Source organism: Mercurialis annua, linkage group LG7, assembly GCF_937616625.2.
Source record: "Mercurialis annua linkage group LG7, ddMerAnnu1.2, whole genome shotgun sequence".
In the NCBI taxonomy this organism is placed as follows: Eukaryota; Viridiplantae; Streptophyta; class Magnoliopsida; order Malpighiales; family Euphorbiaceae; genus Mercurialis; species Mercurialis annua.
In genome coordinates, this window is record NC_065576.1 from 38,399,859 (window position 1) to 38,421,470 (window position 21,612).

A 21,612-nucleotide genomic window follows, 5' to 3' on the forward strand; every position below is an offset into this window, starting at 1 on the left:
AATAATTTTATTACATCGAATTAATGAACTATCAGCTATCCAGATAGATGTAGTTCATGTGAAAATCGAACTCGAAACCCTTATAAACTCTCATAAAGTGAGAATATTAATAAGATCAATCATAATTTGTTACCCATTAGTAGTAGTTGGCAAATGGCAAGGCTTAAATTATGCCTTTCTCAGTGATCATTATTCCCCACTAGTACCAAACCATGTTTCAAACTTAAACCTTAATAACTAGTAATAGAAAAGAAGAAGGCAAATGATTTGAAAGAGAAAATAAACAAATGTCATTTCAATTGATCATTAAAAGTATAATACAGAACTGTATGAACTAAAACAAAAAAAAAAAAAAATAGAAGCCAAAAGCCTCGTCATCCTTAGTAAACAAAATCCCCAAACTTGTCAAAATTTCGGGTCTTCGGAGAGGGCTCTCTGTCTGTGCTATCTTTTCTTAAATATAGTAACTTTTTTTCTTGTGTATCATACAAGTATATAATTTGTTTTTACAACTAAATAGTAATCTTGTGTCTGGTTAGAAACTTATATTTTCTTCCGATTCGAGGTCTTTAGAATTGCGAAATGCAACGTCTATGACAAGCCGTGGTTCGTTTATTTTGTTGCTTAGTTTCTAGTTTCCAGACACTGCTGATGTCTTGTGAAATTCTCATGGCATCTGAAGATGCACCAGATAGCCCTCTCTTTGTGAACCCAACTGCATACAGGCCAGATTTTCCTTTCCAACCGTTGGGGAATGGTGCTTTTGGGAACCCATTTTTGTTGAAGAATTCACCTTCCTGTTACATCATAATACCAGTTCAAAATTAGTTAAATTTGTCCACTAAATTTTAGTTCTAATTATAGAAAAGAACCTTCCAAAAACAGTTTTTTTAATAGGACAAAACAAAGCCCATCTCTCTGACTTTTTTTAATATCTGAACAGAGGAATTAGAACATATTCTCACCTGAAGCCAATATGGGACATTACTGCGGTATCCAGTAGCCAAAATAACTGAGTCAATGTCAAGAATTTCTCCATTAACTAGCTCAACTTGTCCACGTGAAAACCTCTTGATTCCAGGAACTACATTAATATCTCCAGATCTGATCTTCTCCAATGTACCAATATCCAATACAGGGGTTTTTCCATGGCAATTCTTGAGCTGCATTGGTCCCATTGACGGCCTTTTTAGCCCGTAACTCTCGACATTTCCGAGAATCATCCATGCGAAGAGTAGCATAAGCTTGTCGACCAGCCAGAGTGGTAGCCAACTCATTAACAGAACAGCCATTTCAAAGGTTGATTTTCCAAATATTTCTCTAGGTAGTACATGTACCTGATGATCAAACATAGAGCAAAAAAACTATTAGAATCTTGAATATAGTAAAAAACTTTAAAATTGTTAAAAAAATATAGAGTGATTTAGATACTTACTGTGCTTCGAACAACCATTGATGGAGATGCATTGTGGTTGCAAAGATCAAGAGACACTTCCATGCCAGAGTTACCACAACCGACGACTAAAACTTTCTTGCCAGCGAATTTCTCACCGGATTTATACGAACAAGCATGAATAACCTCACCGCCGAATTCATTCAATCCTTCGATTTCAGGCATTACACACTCTGCATTTTCCCCAGTAGCCACTACTAACCATCTGCAAATGTACTCAACTTCAGTACGACTAGCCCCGCTAGTCGAAACAGTCTTGACACGCCACAATCCGCTAGTCTCATCGTATCTAGCAGACTGAACACACTCGTTGAACTTCGGGTTGATCTCGAAAGTCTGAGCATACGACTCCAAGTACTGGATAAACTGTTTCTTTGTAGGGTAGTCAGGAAAATCCTCAGGAAATGGCAGTTTAGGAAGCTGACAGAATTGTTTAGGAAGGTGAAGTTTAAGCCTGTCGTAGGTACGTTTTTGCCATAAAGAAGCTATGCATTCTTCTCTTTCGAGAACAACGAAGGGCACCCCTTGTTCTTTAAGACAAGCTGCTGTAGCTAGCCCGGAAGGTCCGGCTCCAACAATTACTGGTCCATTCACCCAAATGCAACGACGAGAGAAGAAGTCTTCATGATCAGCTGAGCTAAATAGATTTTCCATTGTAGTTTTTGTGTGTTCTTGAGTAGAAATATTTTGTTTAGGTCAAAGTTTATAGAAAAATGAGAAGTTTTTTTGTGAAGATTGTAAGAGAGTTTGAAGATTTGTAAGCTTAAGTTTGTGTTGTTGTTGTGAAAGGAGTGGAATGATGAGAGGAGAAGAGAGGGGAGGGGTCCTTAAATAGAGGACTTAGCTTAGAGAAATGCATGTGAGAAGTGGAGAGTTAATGCCTCCTTCAAAGGAGGGGTCCTACTCAAATCATAAGGGCTTTAGTTTTTTTTAATTTTTTTTTCATTATTATTTTATTGCATTTTAGTGTGTTTATACTATGCTTAATCATATTACAAGGATCATGCATCTTTTGATTGAGTTCATTTTTAATTTTTGTGTAATTTAATTTATTCCAATCTTGTATAGAGGTTTTTCTCATTAGGAGAAGTTGTAGCTAATATGTGTTTTCTTTGTAAGTTGAAGGTTCAATGGGTTGATAACTTTAAAATAGAGTAAATAATTCTTTCACCTATTTTGAAGAAGCAAATAAACACATACACATATATACAAACATTTAAAGTTCGAACTTCAGTGGCATAGCCGAAAGGGAGTTTTTACCCCTTAATTAAAAAATATAAAAAAATTCAAGTAATTTTTTTAATTTTATCATCTCATTTAAATAAAAATTATCGATCCCTTTAATTTTAATAAATTCTATATATTTTTATAAAGAGAGAAGATACTTTGCTCGTTTAAAATTTTGATTTTTGGCTACTGTAGTAAGAATTATATCCGCTATAATAGAAATTAATTTGAATGTGAAAAGTGTCATGTCAAAGTTGGGAACCATCCGAAACACATTGTAAATCTTGTACTAAAGAAATTCTTTTACTTTTTTATTATATAGTTTATATTTTTTTCTTTAAATAAATAGATTTTCAAATCAATGAAAATAGTAATTTAAGTTTTCAATAACGGATGTTACAAGGGCTTTTAGTGAATGATTTTAATTTTTAGTTGAATTTTGTTTTGAGGAAAATTCTACAAAGTCCCTAATGTTAAGGTCACGCTACTATTACCGACCAAGGCATGGAATTGTAATGCTTTTGAAGTGAAAACATATTAACATGTGCTCACTGATCTCGATGCAAGCCCCAATATCCATGTTATTCCTTCATGAATTTAAATTAACTTCTCTTTGTTTTGAATTTCAAGATGATTATTGTTAGTTTTAAAATTGGAGTGAGAGTTTTAATGGAATTTCTGAGCTCCAAAAGATGTATGAAATTATTTTTAGATTTCAACTAAATTTGAGTTTGAGAACTTACATTTCTCCGATGAATTGTTATTTTAAAATAGGGAAAAGGGTCATTTATATCCTTATGGTTTGTCTACAGGATCAAATGAGCCCTTAACGTCCAAAAAGGTTCAAATATGCCCCTAACGTCTTATAAAGTGAACAATCAGACCCCTATTTTAACTTATAAATGAGACGTTGGGGGTCTGGTTGTCAACATCGGAGGGCCTGAATGTTCATTTTTTAAGACGTTGGGGGCATATTTGAACCTTTCTAGACGTTAAGGGGTCACTTGATTCTTGAGTCGAACCATAAGGGCATAAATGACCCTTTTCCCTTTAAAATATAGTTTTTATATGGATGTTATCTTTAAAAATATCCTTTTATTCCTTTTTACTAGATATTTTCTTTTTTTAAAAATCAAAAAATTTCAATAATGAACTCTAAAAAAAATTATTGTTGTCCTTTATTTTACTTAATGGAGAACAAAAAATATTTATTATTTTTATTTTCAGTATATTTATATAAGAGTAGTTTTTTCATTTAAATAAAATTTTAATAATTTTTTTGATATGCGTATTTCGTTAAAAAAAAAGACATTCGAAAAAGAACATGGAAAATATTTTTTTAAATATTACTACTTCGTTAATTTAAATATAGTTGTTTATTTTTTTAATTTTTTTATCCAATTATAATAAATAATTATCGTAGAAATAATTTTTATTTAACATCCATAATTGACTAGCATTTATTGTTATGACTGATATAAGCATATAATAAAATATTTATAATATTACTATTTTTATAAAATGTGCTTTTAAAAAGTTGATAATTCTTTTAGCATAGGAATACTACATAAGAGATTATTAGCTTTTAAGTTTATATGACAATAATTTCCACTAAACAAGTTCAAGTCAAGAATTAGAAGGAGAATGAGAGTGACATTCAATTCTCATCTCATCTTCCTTGATTCTATTGGACCCACCAAAGAAACTCATAAAACCCTATTGGATTTGATTATTTATGAATTTTAATGCTATGAAAGAAAATAAAATAAAATCACTAAAAATGAGAATCCACGTGGCAGATGGAAAAATGCTGAGTAGGATATGCATGATACGCCCACGTGGAGAAGATCAGCCTAGTTGATAAAAATTGGGGCCTAATGTCACCATCTAAGACCCCTCAGATGGGTCCAAGCATTGGGATTGCGACTTGAAAGGCTGTTTCGGCCCACAAAGCCCATTCTGCCAACTAGTTCTTCACACTACACTGCTCTACCCCACTTACTTGTCAAAATCAGCAAATATTTTAGTAATTTTTTTGCAGATTTTAAAATTTGTATTATTGTTTTTAAGTATGAGAATATATTTGTTTACTAAATCCCATGCACTGCTTTTCTACCTTCCAACCAAACAAAAAAAATCTGTTCCCAGTTTTGATACTAAAACTAGTGGCCTCTAAAACCCTAATTCTTTCACATTTGCATGCTCAATTATGACTAGGGTTTATCATTTTGGTTTAATTGAAAAAATTGTAGGGTTTAACATTTTAATAAAAAGCTTTGGGGATTAGATTAGCTAATGAACCTCTTCATTCTCAATTAGAAAAATATTAGCTAGTTTACTTTTTTCAGTTTTATTTTGGAAACATAAACATAATATTACTCCCTCCGTCCCGTAAAGATAGAAAAAGTACCACCTTTTTTTGTCCCATAAAAATAGAAAAAGTGGAGTTAGTTAAGTCAAAAATTATTAAAATACCCCTACATACTTATCATAAAACATTAAATGCATATTTTAGAAAGATAAATGAATGAGTTATAAGTGCTATAATTAGTAAAGTGGCTTTGGAAAATGTACATAATAAATTAATTACAAAGGGTAATTTAGACAAATTATCACAAATTACCTATAAATAACTACTTTCTTAATTCTTGTAAAATGGGTGCTTTTTCTATCTTTACGGGACGGAGGGAGTAGTATTTTAAGTTGCAATTCATGTGATTTTTTTTCCTGAAATAGAAGTTAATTGTTAGAAAATAGGTGCTAGATTAGAAATGTTTATAATTTATCTGGAAGAACAGATTGTAAAAATTGAAATCGAACCCGTAAATTTTGAAACATAGTTAGAGAGCCTAGCTGACCCTCTTCATGCGATTTAGCACCAATAGTGAAACTAAAAATAAAATATATAGTTTTTATCAGTTAATTCTTTTTTAGTTACTTTACTTTATCTACCTCTATAGTCAGTAGTTATTATTTTCTTCTCTCGCTTCTTTGTCTAGTTTCGCTACTAAATATAACTCGCTGTATCGAATTATGAGAATTAAAAATCTAACTTCCAATCTCCGTAGATTACATAATGTAAAGGTAATTACTTAACAATTAATTAATTTTATACGTGATCATTATAAATACTAATTTTATTACTATAAATATATTAACATTTTCATATTAATTAGATATTTCCACGTATGCTTATAGCAAATGGAAGAACAATATAAAAGCTAATTTTTTTTTGACAATCGAAATCTTTCATTAATAAAAGCAAATCTAAATGCTCACATTAGAGATAGAGGGTGTGAGAGAATCTAATTCAAAGATTTTTTGAGCTGTAATTAAATCAAGCTAATTAATTATAAATATAATTAATGTGCAAAGAAAAAACCTAGGTGTTCGTTTCTTACTATACGTGGAAACTTAACGATATTGCTTTGGTAATCCATAAATATTTAGAAGAGCGTGATCCCCTTTTTGACACGCGTCCTCTTAATTAACAATTAATTATTGTAAGCTTTCCATTAGCTTAATTGATTTAAAATCAACTCTGATTAAAGTTAGGGTTAGAATAGCTAGGGTTCGTACTTTCATGAGTTAGAGTTAGTGATCATGATTCAATTGTAAAAAAAAGCTTTTTGCGAGGTTGTGCATGATAAATTTGAGTTGGAAATTTCTTTTGAGGCAATCATCACTAGGAGTGTGCTAACCAAAAAGTTAAATCGAATTCAGTTGAAAATGATCCTTTTTGTAAAATATGTTTTTTTTTAATTTGGTTTGATTTTTAATTTCTAAAAAGAATAAAAAAAACCCAACTATATATAATTTTTTTTTTAAAAAATAACATTACTTCTTTATTTATAAATAATACTCCCTCCGTCCCACTCTAATTGACAAAATAACTAAATTATAATAACCAATACAAACTAATAAATGACATAGATAGTTACTTCTATACCCCTCTATTGATAATGGAGCTAATTAATGCTATTAGTATATTAGTCAAATTTTCATTAAATATTCACCATTTTCCCATAAAAAGTTTAAATTTAAATGAGGGTAAAGATGGAAAGTTAAAGGAAAAAAAATTATAGTTATGTTAGTTTTGTCAATTAGAATGAGACACCAAAAACTCCATATTTTGTCAATTAGAGTGGGACGGAGGGAGTATTAGTTTTAATTTGTTTACATGTTAAAATGTATTTTCTAGAGTTGTCTATTTTAAAAAAAAAATTATCCCAAAACTCTTGCTCATTTTTAATAACTAATAATTTACAAAATTATTTTTTTATATTATTTTTATTTAAAATTCTCCAATAAATTAGAACTTATTGTTATCTATCGAGATATATTAAAAAAATGAGAATCAGTGAATATAACAAATAAGACTTCAATTTTTATCTTTAAAATTTTGAAAGGCAATAACTATTGTTTTATTTTGATAAAATCAAAACAAACTAAATTTTATTTTCTCAATAAGGTTCAATTTATATCTTCATCATCGGTTTTGAGATTGTCTCTACCGAAATGAACAACGACTGTAAACCTCAAATGATGAGTACGATGATGTGCATACGATTCAAATAAAATTAAATCAAACTGCAACATTTTTATTTTTAAATCAAATTGAATAATTTTTTTAATTTTTCAAAATCAAATTGAATAAATTTATAAAGATGCAATCGTGTTTAAATTAATTTTTTCGGGTTGATTTAATTATTCAATTTATATTGATTTTACGTACACTAATAACAAATAATGAGTACCCCACACCAACCCACTTGGTAGCTTCATATCTTTAAGTAAAAAAAATTGAATACATAGTAGCTAGAAAAGAGAGGGAAGCATGTGCATGAAACCTTGAATCCCATAAGAATTCTCTCCTTTTCATGAAAAGATTTTAGAGGTATGAGTTTGGCGTTTCTAAGGTTCTTTTTTAGTTGCCATTACATTGTAACATTATTATAAAACTTTTGCTTTAGAAATGAACATAGAGTGTTGTAGTACATATATTTTGTTCAAGTCCCATCCTCTAGCTACCAAATAATTTATTTTTTGTACCCAAAATTAAACTAAAAGAAAGACTCCAAATGGAAAATAACAAAAGAGGATGCAAATGTATATGATTAAATTATGTATATATCAAATATACATAGTCATATCCTATGGATATGATATGATGTAGATTTTTTTTATATGTGTGTGTATTTTAGCTATGATTAACCTTATTGCCTCCACCACCAGCCTTGCAATGCTCCACATCCAGCTTCAAAGTTTTCTACTTTTAGGATGAGATGGAATAATAATTTTTTGGGTATTAATATATACTACTTCTTTTATATTATTACTTTTTTCAACTTATATGTTAATTTAGCTTTTGATTTTAACATATATGAGTAATTTACTATATAGATTAATTCTATTTTCAAATTGACTAGAAAGTAGTCTATTATTATCACTTCGATTACAATTACATAATTTAGCGTAAAATTAAGGATATACACACAAAAATAGAAGAAAAATCGATAATAATTAATAAATTTCTAGAGCTTATAGAATGACTAAGTATATTTACGGAGAAGCAAACTTAGTTACAAATTTATAGATAAAAGTAAATGTTTTTAAAAATAATGATTTGATTGCCTAGTTCTACTTTATTTTTTTTAGTTTTAGACACATTTAAAATCAATTTTTTTGTTGTAGTAGAAAATATTTAAATTTGATAAAAGATCCTAGCTAGAGCTTTCCTTTCCTTTCCTTTTCTAAATTAATATTTTTCTTTTCCCATTGCTTTCTAAGAGCATATAGGCGGAGGTACTTGCTAGGAAGAAAGAGAGTGAGAGTTCTTATTAATATTGATATTAATATTAATATTATGTAGCAAACCATTAATATATTTACATACTATATATTAAATAACACAAAAGTTTTTGATAAGTCTGAAGTAATAATAATAAATAATATCACGCGTAAATAAAATTCGTAAGAGTCTAAAAAAGGCGAAATGATTAGCATATCAGTGCCTTTCTTCGAATTTCATATAAATATTTAGCTGTGGAAAATTTCAAAATGCAGAAAGTTAAAATTGATTATAAAAAATAATACTACAAATAGAGCTACTTTTTATTGGAAATGTGCAAATTGGCGGTGCCACTATGATTTAATTATATATGTTCTATAATAATCACTATTCAATTTTGCATTTGCTAATGGATAGTAACTCTGTTTACATTGGAGATTTGAACCAATTCCATATCTAACAATACAAAAAAATCAAGTAATTTTATATTACTAATTGAGTGATTTTATTAGATTATTTGTAAATGAAAATTAAAAAAAAGAATAGGAGAAGCAGGGCCACATCTTCCCTTAACTTAAAAAAAATTATACATGTTATATACATATATTATATATTGATTCTCTTAAGTTAATAATTTCAATTTTTATACATTATATAGAAAAATAATATTAATTTAAAGCAAATTAGTTTTTTGTAAATAGAAAAATTGAAGATTCAAATAAACTGATGACCTTTTCTAATATTGCTATATTTACCATCATTTTTAGGCCTTTATCAAATATATCACAATGAATTTGGATCTGATGTACCGCGATGCTATACGTCTATATGTGTAAAATTAACCTTATATGGTGTATATAACATCGAAATATAAATATTGGTAAAGATCAAAAGGATGATTGTAGATATAACGCAATTTCAAAAACACAGTATATTTAATAAAAGAGCAATGCTATATAATTCAATATTTTTAATTCATCTTCTTGTACCGCCTGATGTGACAATTAAAGAGTGAATTGATTAAATTCTGTTTTTTGAAATGGCTCAAGTTGTAAACAAATAAATATATTTTGCCATTTTTTAAAATTATCATTTTATAATTTTACACTCCATTTCTTTTTAATTATTAGCATTTTTCCTATAACTCTCTTTTTATTTTTTAGTTCTGATAATGTATTTTTTTTAATTATTCTGACAGTTAAATTCACTCTTTTATAGTATAAGATTACTCTGATAAAGGATTACTTATAAGTTATAGGTTAACCTAGAAGTAAAATAATGAATATGGGAATGAACATCCTTAATTAGGTGAGATTATACATACACATATATATATCAATTCATGATTAATTTAGGGCCCATATAAGATTGCAATGAGGTTCTTTTATGCATAATTTCTGATAAATTTATCAGTTTTGTTTCCATATATATATGTATATTAAATTATTATTATTATTGCAGTACAATATACCTACTCATTGCAGCCACAACACTAAATATTTAATACCCTCATTATTGCCAAGCTATAAAATAATGCACTTATCTAGCCACCCAATCATTAAACCAACAGATTTATTCTCTCTTCCTATATGTATATCCACAGTTTGTCAAAAAAATATACTATAAATATTTTGAAACCTAAAGCTTATAGTATATGAATTCATAAGAGTTAATTCACATATGTATTCTATAACCATTACAAAATAGGGAAAAAACCTTAAAAATTTGAAAGAAGAAAAGTCTAATATTGTTTCAAAATATTACTGTCTAATTAACTAGAAATTATTGTTTTGAAATTTTTACTTATAAAACAAAATAAATTGTTTCCGCAAAATAAGATATCCGATTCGAACGAGAATTATATTAATTATATATGAAAAGTTTAAAAGTGCAGTTTTATAGTTGGAATCTATCAGACGTACACGTAAACAAATCACTTATTAGGGCTTGCATGAAACTATTTGAATGAGATTAATATTTTTTTAAAGGGAAAAGGGTCAAATAAACTCCTAACGTTTAGCTTATCGTGCAATAAGGACCCTAATGTTTTTAAAATGTATCATTTAAACCCTCCTTAAGGGTCCTCGTTTCAATTTAACAAACCTTAGGGTCCTCGGTGACCCCTAAGAAGGGCTTAAATGATACAATTTAAAAATATTAGAGTCCTTATTATATTTTTCTGAACGTTGAAGGCTTATTTGATCTATAGACTAAATGTTAGGGACTTATTTGGCCCCTTTTTCATTTTTATCATAAGTCCTACTATATAGTCAAATTGTAATTAGGAGATACACATAGATAGGAAGAGAGTCAATTTTGTCCTTTTGCTACCAAAGTAAAATAGAGATCACCACATAATATCACATGGCAACAAGAGAAGTTTAATTAGAGGAATATTAATACACATATATAATTAATACAAATGAAGGGGATAAAATCTTAGCAAATCTATATATGCAACTATAGAAACATTAATTTGTTTTCTTTTTGTTTTGTTTATGGAATAAAAGACACATTAGAAGCTTAGAAAGATTTAGCAGATCTTTGTATATATATTCATAATTTTCATCTAATTTAATTATCTCATGTGACTCACTACTAAAATGTCTCATTTATATGCCCAAGTAATTAAATGATTATTGGAATATTTCTTTGCCATGTGTTTTGGATTTTTGTTCTGATATGAGACCATTAAAATCTTAGTCAATATGATTGGAAACAATTACCACTCATTATTTCTTATATATTTATAACTTGTGATTCTTGGCAAAAACAATATTTATATATGATGATCAATTATATATTACTCTAAAAATATACCCTTTTCCATGAACTTGAAACTCAATTTGAATCATATAACATGGCAATTTATTTTGATTCATTTGTTTTAACATTTTCTTGACTGGTCAAATGCAAGTATTTTAATTAGGCGAAATGTATTTTTTTTATCACGAACTATAGGTCGTTTGCTATGTATATTCGATATTAAATAATTTATCAGTCTGCTCCAATATATATATATATATACGAATCGTTTCGTATGTCTCCATCTGTCATTCAAAGGATCTAATTAGTGAAAATAAAATATAATTTAATCTCTTAACTTAATTTTTTAATAAATAAATCCACAACTAAATTTTTAAAAAACAATTCAAGAATAATTAATATAATCCCTTTTATATTTGTATTATCTATTTATAATTTATAAATTTATTATAAAAATAAATTGAAGGACTGTATTATCTTTCTTTTTACCAGTTAGACCCGTTAACTAACAGCCATATATATTTATTATGATCAGATAAATATTGGATTAGACTGGTATTTATTTAACGATAGAATATATATGGCAAACAGTCTGCAGTTCTAGCTAGAAAAATACAATTTGCCATTAAAATATTTATTGAAATATAAATTTTGTTGAATGATTTGATCTCTAAAATCAATAAAATGTATACAAAAACCCTTTCAAGTAGGCATCCAAGTTTTAGTGAGATTCTCAAAAGCATGTAGCTAGGCTGGGATGTTTGATATAGCCAATGCTCTTATTTGATATCAAATCCAAAAGCTATCTAAACCCTTCAACTGTTTCATCGTGAAATTTATTGAGTTTACAGTTCAAAATTTCAATTAACATCATCTCAACTTCAGACAATACAAGATTTGAATTGATTTTAAGTATAGGCAATTGAATCTTTGGAAGATAGATTCAAGATTTTACTCATGGATTGAGCAATGAATACACAGCACAAAAATGAGCAACTTTTTGGATTTAACTTGAGTACTTTATTTTTTTTATAATAATAAGTATTTCAGTAATAAAAATATAAGAGTACAACTTCATTCCAAGTTGCATAAAAAGCACATTCAAAAATTATAAAATAAAAATCCCAATCAAATAATAAAATTTTATATTGATAATTTTCAATAACATTAACATAACTTTTAATTGTATAATTCGGCGATTCAAACTTAATAATTTTCATATTTAAAATTCTTGATGATAAAAAAGCAAATTGGAACAATATAAAACAATATCGAGGATATATCTGAACTTTTTTCACTCAAATTTCAACAAATGGCTACAATTGAATTTTTTTAGGATTAATTGTAAATTAATATACGAACTTTATACTGATTTGCAATTTACAACACGAACTTTAAAATTTGGCGTTAACCACACCAACTTTCATTTTTGGGCAAATTGGTACACCGACTAATCATGCAATAACACGTGGATGTATATTACAATGTTCACGTTAGTGTTTTTCTAACTCGGTATACCAATTTACGAAAAAATAAAATAGTGGTAATTGTCAAGTTTTAAAATTTGTGTTGTAATTGCAAATTAGGGTAAAGTTCGTGTATTAATTTGCAATCAACCTTTTTTTTTATTGTAGAGGGGGGCACTTGTGAGAAAAAAATGAACCCACGACCTAGCAGAATGCTGTTTAGCGCTTATACTATTTGAGCTAATTAAAACTGAAAATTGGAAAATGAATTAAAATTAACAATTTAAGAATTTGAACTATAAACAAAAAATTTAAAAAAGTAAGATATTTTTAAATGATTAAGTCTAAATTATATGGATGATAAATTTTCAAGTAATTTGCAGGGCTCATTTATAATTCAATTTTTAATACCATATAAGAGTGGCTGGGTGAGACGTCCATTTCCTTTATGGAATTATTGATAATGAAATTATCTTATTAAAATCTCAATATCAACCTACTCGAGACCTCTTCTATTCAATTATTTTCCGATAATTCCTTTTTTTCCCACTTTGAGAACGTCAGACATACGGGGTATTACAGAACATGGAAGTTTTTCGTCTCGTCGATACAGTTCTATCGATTTGAACCACGATCAATTATGAGTTTGGACGAACCCGAAATTCGGTATGGAAGTTGTTGTGTTTGCTAACGTCGGGCTCGTGGGCCCGATTTATATTTTATGTTACATTCTTAGGCTTATTGGCCTGATTTACATTAGTTCTGACCCTTTACTGTGCATAAAATTAAATTTCATCAGATTATCTACGTCTGGGTTCAAACCGGGTCCGATTCCGAGTCCAAACAAGCCCGAAAACACGTTTGGAAATTTGGGTCGAAGTTTGGAGGATTTGGGAGTCGAGTTCTTGAAGCAGGGAATGAAGAACACGGCGCCAGTGTGACTACCGTCGTCGACAGCTTGGGGTGGCATCACCGCCGGTTCATTTTAGCGGCGCCATCAGTTATAGTGGCGGAGACGGCTTTTGTACAGCAGATTCAGCAGTTCGTCATTTCGTCGTTTTGGCTCGGTTTTTCATGTAAAAATACTCAAAAATGAATAACAAATACAAGGAATACAAAATAAAAAAACATATACTGAGATTGATCTAAAGTGTCTAAAATCGAATTTTGACAAAAAAACCACTGATTTTGTGGTGAATTTAGATAAGGCAATTGAGGTAAACAAGCTTAAAAACACCCTACCATGCGTTCTAGGCCCTCTACTTAACTGGATTTCTTGATTTAAGCATATAAAATATATAAATTCAGTGACTAACATGCTTTTTCATTGATTTCATGGAAGTTTATTAAAAATACATAATTTGGCAATTATGACAATTTTATGACAAAATCATGAAAATGACTAAACATGCATCCTAAATCATTCAAATCAACAAGAAGGAATACGACATCATAAAAGTGATAAAGAGGGTCCTCATAAGTACCATTCTGAGTCCTTGGCTCGCTTGCTGGCGAAGTGGATGCGGAATCCAGCTTTGAATCTGTGCAGGGCTGTGTTCTTGGAGAATTAACACGTGTTTAGTGTTTTAAGACTGGAATTGAACAAGATTTGTGCGTGGTGTGGGCTAGGGGGTTCAGCCCATGCTAGTGTTTTTTTAGGGGGGGATCTAATTTTGCTCTAGGGTTTTTACCTTTCTGGTCTGACCTCTAACTCAGCTGTCTTAAGGCTGTATTTACAGTGGTGAATTAGGTCTGGGATTTACTTGAGTATATTAACTGTTTTGCCTAGTTAGAGTTTAGGTTAAGGTTGAAGAAGTATTAAGTGATAAGTGATTAGGATTAGCTTTTAATTATTTATCTTAGAATTTATTTTTAATTTTCGGAGTTGGACTTGCTAGCCAGTAAAAAGGTGCTAAAAGTCAGTTTTTGTGTCTAAAAGTGTCAAAAAAGGCTACTAAGACCCTATCGGTTTTGGGTATGGTCAACTTTAGTCCGTAAAACTTGCAAATTGACGCATAAACTTCTAAGATATTGCAATTAGTCCAAATTCTGGACTTAGACCATAATCTCTTTGGATATTTATAGGCTATTTGCGGCTAATTACATTATAATCCTCCAAGTTTGTAGCTATGCACAAATTACGCCTGCTTAGATTCCAGCAAGCAAATAAATAGACCGTCACCCGGACAAATTTCTCTGAAAATCATCATTGGACGCTACAGTCCCTTAATTATCACTTTTTACCTGTCCGGAAAATAGGTGTCTATAATTACAAAAGAGTTATGATTTCAAAAATGATTGGTTTTCTGTAAGACCTAAGGTTTATCTCTAGGGTTAGTATTTGGATATTGAACGTGCATTGACATAGTATTTCAATAGTAGATTAGACGAGCTACGAGGCTGACAACCACGTATCGAACTAACTATGAGTTTACAATTACTTTTGCGTATTATTATGTAAAGTTAGGGGTGTAAATGAACCGAGCCGTTTGCGAGCAGCTCGGTGTTCGGCTCAATAAGAGCTCTGTTCATGTTCGTTCGTATTCTAAACGAACCGAACTCGAATTTGATTTTATGTTCGTTAATATAAACGAGCCGAACATGAACATAGTGGTGTTCGGCTCGTTTATGTTCGCGAACAGCTCGAATAAGAGTTCATGAACAAGCTCGTGAACGAGCCCGATTAAGAGTTCATAAACAAGTTCGTGAACGAGCTCGTATATAGTTCACGAACAAGCTCGTTTAGAAACTCGATTAGGTGTTCGCGAACTAATTCATATTTAGATTAATTTGTATAATTATGTTTCTGATTTATTCAGCTCATATTCGTGAACGAGTTAGATTAGATTGTTTTTAATTTATTCAGCTCATATTCGTGTTTATTCGTTTAAAAGTTCGTGTTCGTTCGCTTATCCGCTAAACGAGCGGGCTCACAAACGAGCTCGTTTAGTACTTATTGAGCTCGTTCGTGAGCTCGTTTGCGAACTTGTTTGTTTAGCGGCTAAACGAACGAACACGAGTTGAACACGAACCGAACATGAACACTATAAAATTTAAACAAACCGAACATGAACACTCTGTTCAAAGCTCGGCTGAACATGAACCGAACATGAACAACTTGTTCGCTAAACGAGCCGAACATGAATACTCCAAAGCTCGGCGCGGCTCGGTTCATTTACACCCCTATGTAAAGTTCTTTATTATATTATATTATAGTAAATGCATCGCATATCGTTTGAGATTATATCATATTTGACTTAATAGTATGAAAACCAATATACTGTCATGCTACTTATAAGGTGTCAATAGGATTGTGTGATCACCGGTGTCGGGGTAAGTCGTAAGTGTTTGTCTTGACTATAATTGTGAATGGTAAAGGAGGACATCATATGTCAGATACGAGGTAACTCGGTAAGAATCTCTCTGCACCTGTATCTAGGGAGTACCCGGGACTAAGTAATGGTATCAGTAACTCGATGGAATTTCTCGGAGCAGTGCCACATGGTATTAGTAACTCGGTTGAATATGCTCGGGACCGTACCATAAGGACTAAGTTGTTTGATATGGTTAGACATGGATATAGTACAAATAGTCAGGGATATGAGTTTGGAGTTAGAGTTTTGATCAGATCTAATATTTAGATTATGTTTATAATTGTTTATGAATATGCGATCTTATTTTATATAACGCCTAATGTCTTATAAAAACCATGACCTTTCATCCCCTTTTCAATCCTACCCTGACGTTGCAAATCAGTCAATTTTACCCTATTTTGTATTTTTCATTTCAATTGTACCCTAAAACATAAAATTGACCTTATTTTATTTGGCAAAAACTCTCGAAATTGATCCTTTTTGTATTAAATTAACTTTTTATATTAAATTAACCATTTTTGAAGAATTCTTTTGAACTTTTGTCAAATAAATAAAGGTCAATTTTATGTTTTAGGGTATAATTGAAATGAAAAATACAAAATAGGGTAAAATTGACTGATTTGCAACGTCAGAGTAGGATTGAAAAGGGGATGAAAGGTTAGGGTTTTCTAAGGCATTAAGCCTTTATATAATACCATTAGTAACGTGTGAACTTACTCAGCTTTGACTGACCTTTTAATGTTTCCCACCTTTCAAGTTCACAGTATTATGAAGTGGTCGAGCTTCCATCTTTTGTTTCGGAAGTCTTAGTTAAAGTATTTATGGGAAGCTTATGTTCCTATCCAGAGCTGCAGTAGTCAATAATGGTAGACCTAGTTTGTATCGAACTATTTAAATTTGTGTTTAACTCTGATACGATATTTATGTTTGAATACACTACTAGAAAATGGTCGATTAGCGACATATTGAAATCCGTCGCTAAAATCAAATTTAGCGACGGATTTAGCGGCGGATTTCAAATATGTCGCTAAATCCTAAAAGAAACTGGCGGGATTCTTCCCGCCAAATGGTTTTAAGCATTTAGCCACGGATTTCAAAATTCGTCGCTAATGTGCTATTTTTAGCGACGGATTTGCTAAATGCTTATTTTTATTAAAAAAAATACTATTTTTATTAAAAAATTATATATCAATTAAAATAATATTAATTATAAAACAATTTATTAAAAAAAATAATTATTTATTAACAAAACAAAATAATTATTTAATAAAAAAATAATTATTTATTAACAAAATAATTATTTATTAATAAAATAATTATCTAGGAAAAAAATATTATTTATCAAAAAAATATTATATTAGAATACGGGAGTAAAGTGTAATAGTAATAATTGTTTGTTTTTATTAAAAATAATTATTAAAAAAATAATTATTTTAATATACGGGAGTAAATTGTGGGAGTAACTTTTTATTACTTTCAGTTATATTTAAATATAATATACATAGATATGAAACAAGATTCTGAGTTGATTAAGATGGAGTCATGCGCGGAGGAACTACAAGGTTAAAGAGAATTTGGTGGGAGCAATGTGAAGGATGGGTGACCTACTGGGAAGTTGAGATATTTTCGAAATTTGCGGGTGGTTGATAGTGTGTGGTGTATAGCGGGTGAGTGTGTGACGGTGGATGATCGTTTAAATAATATTTCATTTCATGATTTTAATTAAAAAGTTATTTTTTTATTTTTTTTTATTTTTAAAAATTAGCGACAGATTTAAATTCGTCGCTAAATCCATCGCTAATTTTTTTAAATCCGTCGCAATTTTTATTTATTCTGTCGCTGAAAATTTAGCGACTAGAAATCCATCGACGGACGTAGTAGCGACGGATTTTCTTCTTTTAGCGACGGATTAAAAGCAGGATTTCTAGTACTGATAGAGTTTTCTATGTTATGATAACCGTTTGAACGTATATTAGTTATTATATGTGAAACTAGTATTAATGAGATGGAGTATATGTTGAAACAAGGCGTTGTATGCTACATGAGATTTTTGTGACCCCAATTTCTATGTTTATACTAATAGTTTTCAGATATATTTTCAATGTATATGATAAAGAGTTTCTGAAAACGTATTTCACGTGTTGTTAAGATTTGAAAAGCAAAATGTTTATTGTGGTTTTAGGCTTGTTACGGGTTTCAGAGCTACATCTCTCATTCCCTAGTGTTGGTCTCGACTTATGGATTTGGTCCGTGACAAAGTTGGTATCAGAGCAATGATTTAGTATCCTAGGCCATTGCTATATGTGTTATGTGTTATGTGGTTTGAGTACCTAGAAACTACTGCAGCATATAAGATGTGAGTCATGTCTTTTGCAAGTATTCTTCTATTTTTTTTTCAACGTTTCCATCCTTCCCGCTTGGGGATATAAGTCTGTGATATATGTGTGTTTGTGCGTGCGAGATAGACGAGGTATTTATATGACTCGATTACAAGGCTCATGTATTCAGCAATATATACCGTGAAGATGTTGCCAGAGTCAATAGACAGTAGTGATAAGGGGTAATTGACGAAAACGCATGGATTCAGAAAAATGGAAGAACTTGATAGTTACAGTGTTTAAGGTCCGGAGAACTTACAGAACTAAAGGGTTATAACTTATTTAGGTTATTGTTTAAACAATTTTGAAAGTATAATTGTGCCTAGACCCGATATACTAATGTATCATTGCCACGACATAAATAAAACTGCATCACTACATACATGATTAAGAGAAAAAATAATAAATGAATACATGCATCAGTAGAATATGCATCATATATTCTGTTCAGACAAAAGGTAAGTTGTGGCAATTTTTTGGAGATGAGAGATGTCATCATCACCCTGGTGCACATCAAGAAAGTAGAATAAAATTTTGAAGATTTGAATTGAGCTCCCGAGTTGCAGCTTCGGTAGTACGAACTTATCATAAAAGATCAAATAAAACTAAATCTGTTATTTTAGTTAAAAACATTCTTAAAATAAATATTTTCGCTCATTTTACTTTCAACTCTAATCTGTATATTATGGTTTTATGATTTTCAGTCACCTCATGAAAATATATTAACCATTATAGGAGCAGAGAGAATGAAAATATACTAACCATTCTTGATGTACAAATTAGAATAGAAAAAAATGAAACAAGCTAAAATAGTCATTTTAAAAATATTTATATCCAACACTACAAATTTAACTCTATTCTTTTCATTTTTAAAAAAAATAAATGTTTATTCAAATAATTATTAACCTAAACAGAAGTTGCACCTAACTCTAAAATAAAAATAAAATCATCCTCATAAACTTGAGTATGATCTATGTTATTTATCTACCCTCAACCACCTAGTTTGACTCAATGCGACTTTAGAAGAACTTGATCTCCTATTTCTGCTCAACGCACCTTCAATTGAGAATATAGTAATACATAAACACAAAAATAATCAATATTAAACATCTTAATAATAATATTAATAAATCATAAATCACATGGCATTGAACATGGAAAAAAATGAAGTTCAATATAGAACTAAAACTAATTAAATAGAATGCCAATAATAGAAGAACCTCCATTAAGTTAACAATTGAATTAATTATGTAAATAATTGATTTATTAAAAATGTAGGTAACGTCACTCTTCTCTATTCCTTCCATTCCTTATTAACTAATGTTCACTACAGAATCCAGAAATAATTATAAAATTGTCATTGATAAAATGATTTATAATAAATATATAAATTAAAAAACGGACCTAGGAAAAGTTAATGGTCAGCAGATGTCCATATTATTATTTTGAATCTTTTAAAAAATGTGAATATAAATTTTAATATTATAATGTTTTCGTCTTAAACTTTATAACATTATCCACTTTCAAATTTATATTTTATCAACTTTACCAATATTAAAAACTTTAAGTATATGATCCACATTGTAAAAAAGTTATGATCCGCCACAATATATAATTATATATATTTGAGTTATTTGTAAAAAGAAATCTCCACCTTCTACAAAACTAACAATTTAGACACCATCTTAAATACTTCATAAATAATAACATATTCGTTTTATGTTTAAAAATTTTAACTCTGAAATGATTTTTATAACATTTAAATGTGTACGTAGCAATTGCCTCTCTAAATTGCATAGACAAACTATTGTTTTTAGAGTTTTTTCATATAAGAGGTGTACATAATTGTAACTATAACGTAGTTGCATCATTTCGTAGGAACCGAATTTTGACGCGTATGAATAAATTCGACCGATATTGATGAGTTCGCAAACATTACAAAAATTAACTAGAGTGATATACATGAAAAATACCAAAAAGAGAAAGAAGGGTATGAGTTATATTAATTTTGGATGGTTTGAAACAGTAAATTACTTGATTGAATAATTGCATACACAATTATTAATTGTGATATTAATTCATACAAAAAATTATGATATTAAAAAATAGGCTTAATGACATAAAAAAATCATGAACTTTAGCGTGTTTTGCAAATTTAACATAAATTTTCAATTTTAGCAAATTAATACATCAACTTTTGATTTTTTGCAATTTTAACACCGATCAATTTTCCGTCAGAAAAATATTGATGTGGACGCTGGAACAGTAGTTATTCTGGTGTACACATCATCATTTTTCTCTATTTTTCTGAAGGAAAATTGATCGGTGCTAAAATTGCAAAAAATTAAAAGTTTGTGTATTAATTTGCCAAAATTGAAAGTTTATGTTAAATTTGCAAAACACGCTAAAATTTGTGATTTTTTACGCCAATAAACCTAGAAAATAACATGTATTAAAAGGTATTATATCTGTCCAGATAAATGTGATTTTTTTACTAATGAGTTATAATTTAAATATGAAAAGCGCTAGACAGTAAACTGTTAAGTCGTGGTCAAATTCTCCCATTAGCGTTCTTCCTTTTCAATTATTAAAAATAAAAAACGTGATATTTTTTTATGAATTATATGAATATTAATATTTATTTTAAATTATTTTTGATACGGACAAAGTATTGGTTAAATTATTTATTATTTTAGAAAAACATTTTTCAGTTAATAAATAATGAAGGGAGTATCAACTAATTTCGTTATTATTTTTATATGAAAAAAAATGTTTCCCAACGGTTATAATCGGTTGATGGGGTCGGTAAAACAGTTTGATTTGATTTAATTTAGTTGCAAGTCATGTTTGTTCTCTTGATTAGTGTGTTGTTAGGATCATTGCACCTGGCAAAACCTAAGCCTTGCATGTGGCAATTATTTTATTAATTTTCATTTTCCTAAAGTAAGAATTAATTCATTTAATAAACTCCTTGATCAGAGATATAAAGTGTATTAAATTAATAAAAATCCCAATTTCAAGTAATAATCCTTTTTGTCTCTTAAAACTAGGTGCCGCCCCTTATAGCTTAGCACATTCCACATATAGAATTTAGTCTTCCAAGTAGGGAAAAAGAGAGGGTGGGTTTTGATTAAATTATGGAATTAGGGGATGAACA

The 21,612-nt window shown here is 29.5% G+C and overlaps 1 protein-coding gene across 1 annotated transcript; it reads right to left on the reverse strand.

Annotated features, from left to right (window-relative positions):
• Positions 1 to 275: 275 nt before the first annotated feature.
• LOC126654914 (probable indole-3-pyruvate monooxygenase YUCCA8) lies at positions 276 to 2,256 on the reverse strand. The gene is made up of 3 exons (XM_050348919.1): positions 1,436 to 2,256; positions 966 to 1,337; positions 276 to 797 (listed from the first exon to the last, which is right to left on the reverse strand). The coding sequence occupies exons 1-3, from the start codon at positions 2,105 to 2,107 to the stop codon at positions 570 to 572; spliced, it is 1,272 nt and encodes a 423-aa protein (XP_050204876.1). The 5' UTR covers positions 2,108 to 2,256; the 3' UTR covers positions 276 to 569.
• Between the last annotated feature and the right edge of the window lie 19,356 nt (positions 2,257 to 21,612).

What these genes read in the sequence shown, in the direction of transcription:
- LOC126654914 (XM_050348919.1), bottom strand. Translation starts at nt 2,107, where the DNA reads ATGGAAAATCTATTTAGCTCAGCTGATCATGAAGACTTCTTCTCTCGT. An exon ending in CAATGGTTGTTCGAAGCACA is followed by an intron (nt 1,338 to 1,435) that starts GTAAGTATCTAA and finishes TTTGATCATCAG; the next exon opens with GTACATGTACTACCTAGAGA. An exon ending in ATGTCCCATATTGGCTTCAG is followed by an intron (nt 798 to 965) that starts GTGAGAATATGT and finishes ATGATGTAACAG; the next exon opens with GAAGGTGAATTCTTCAACAA.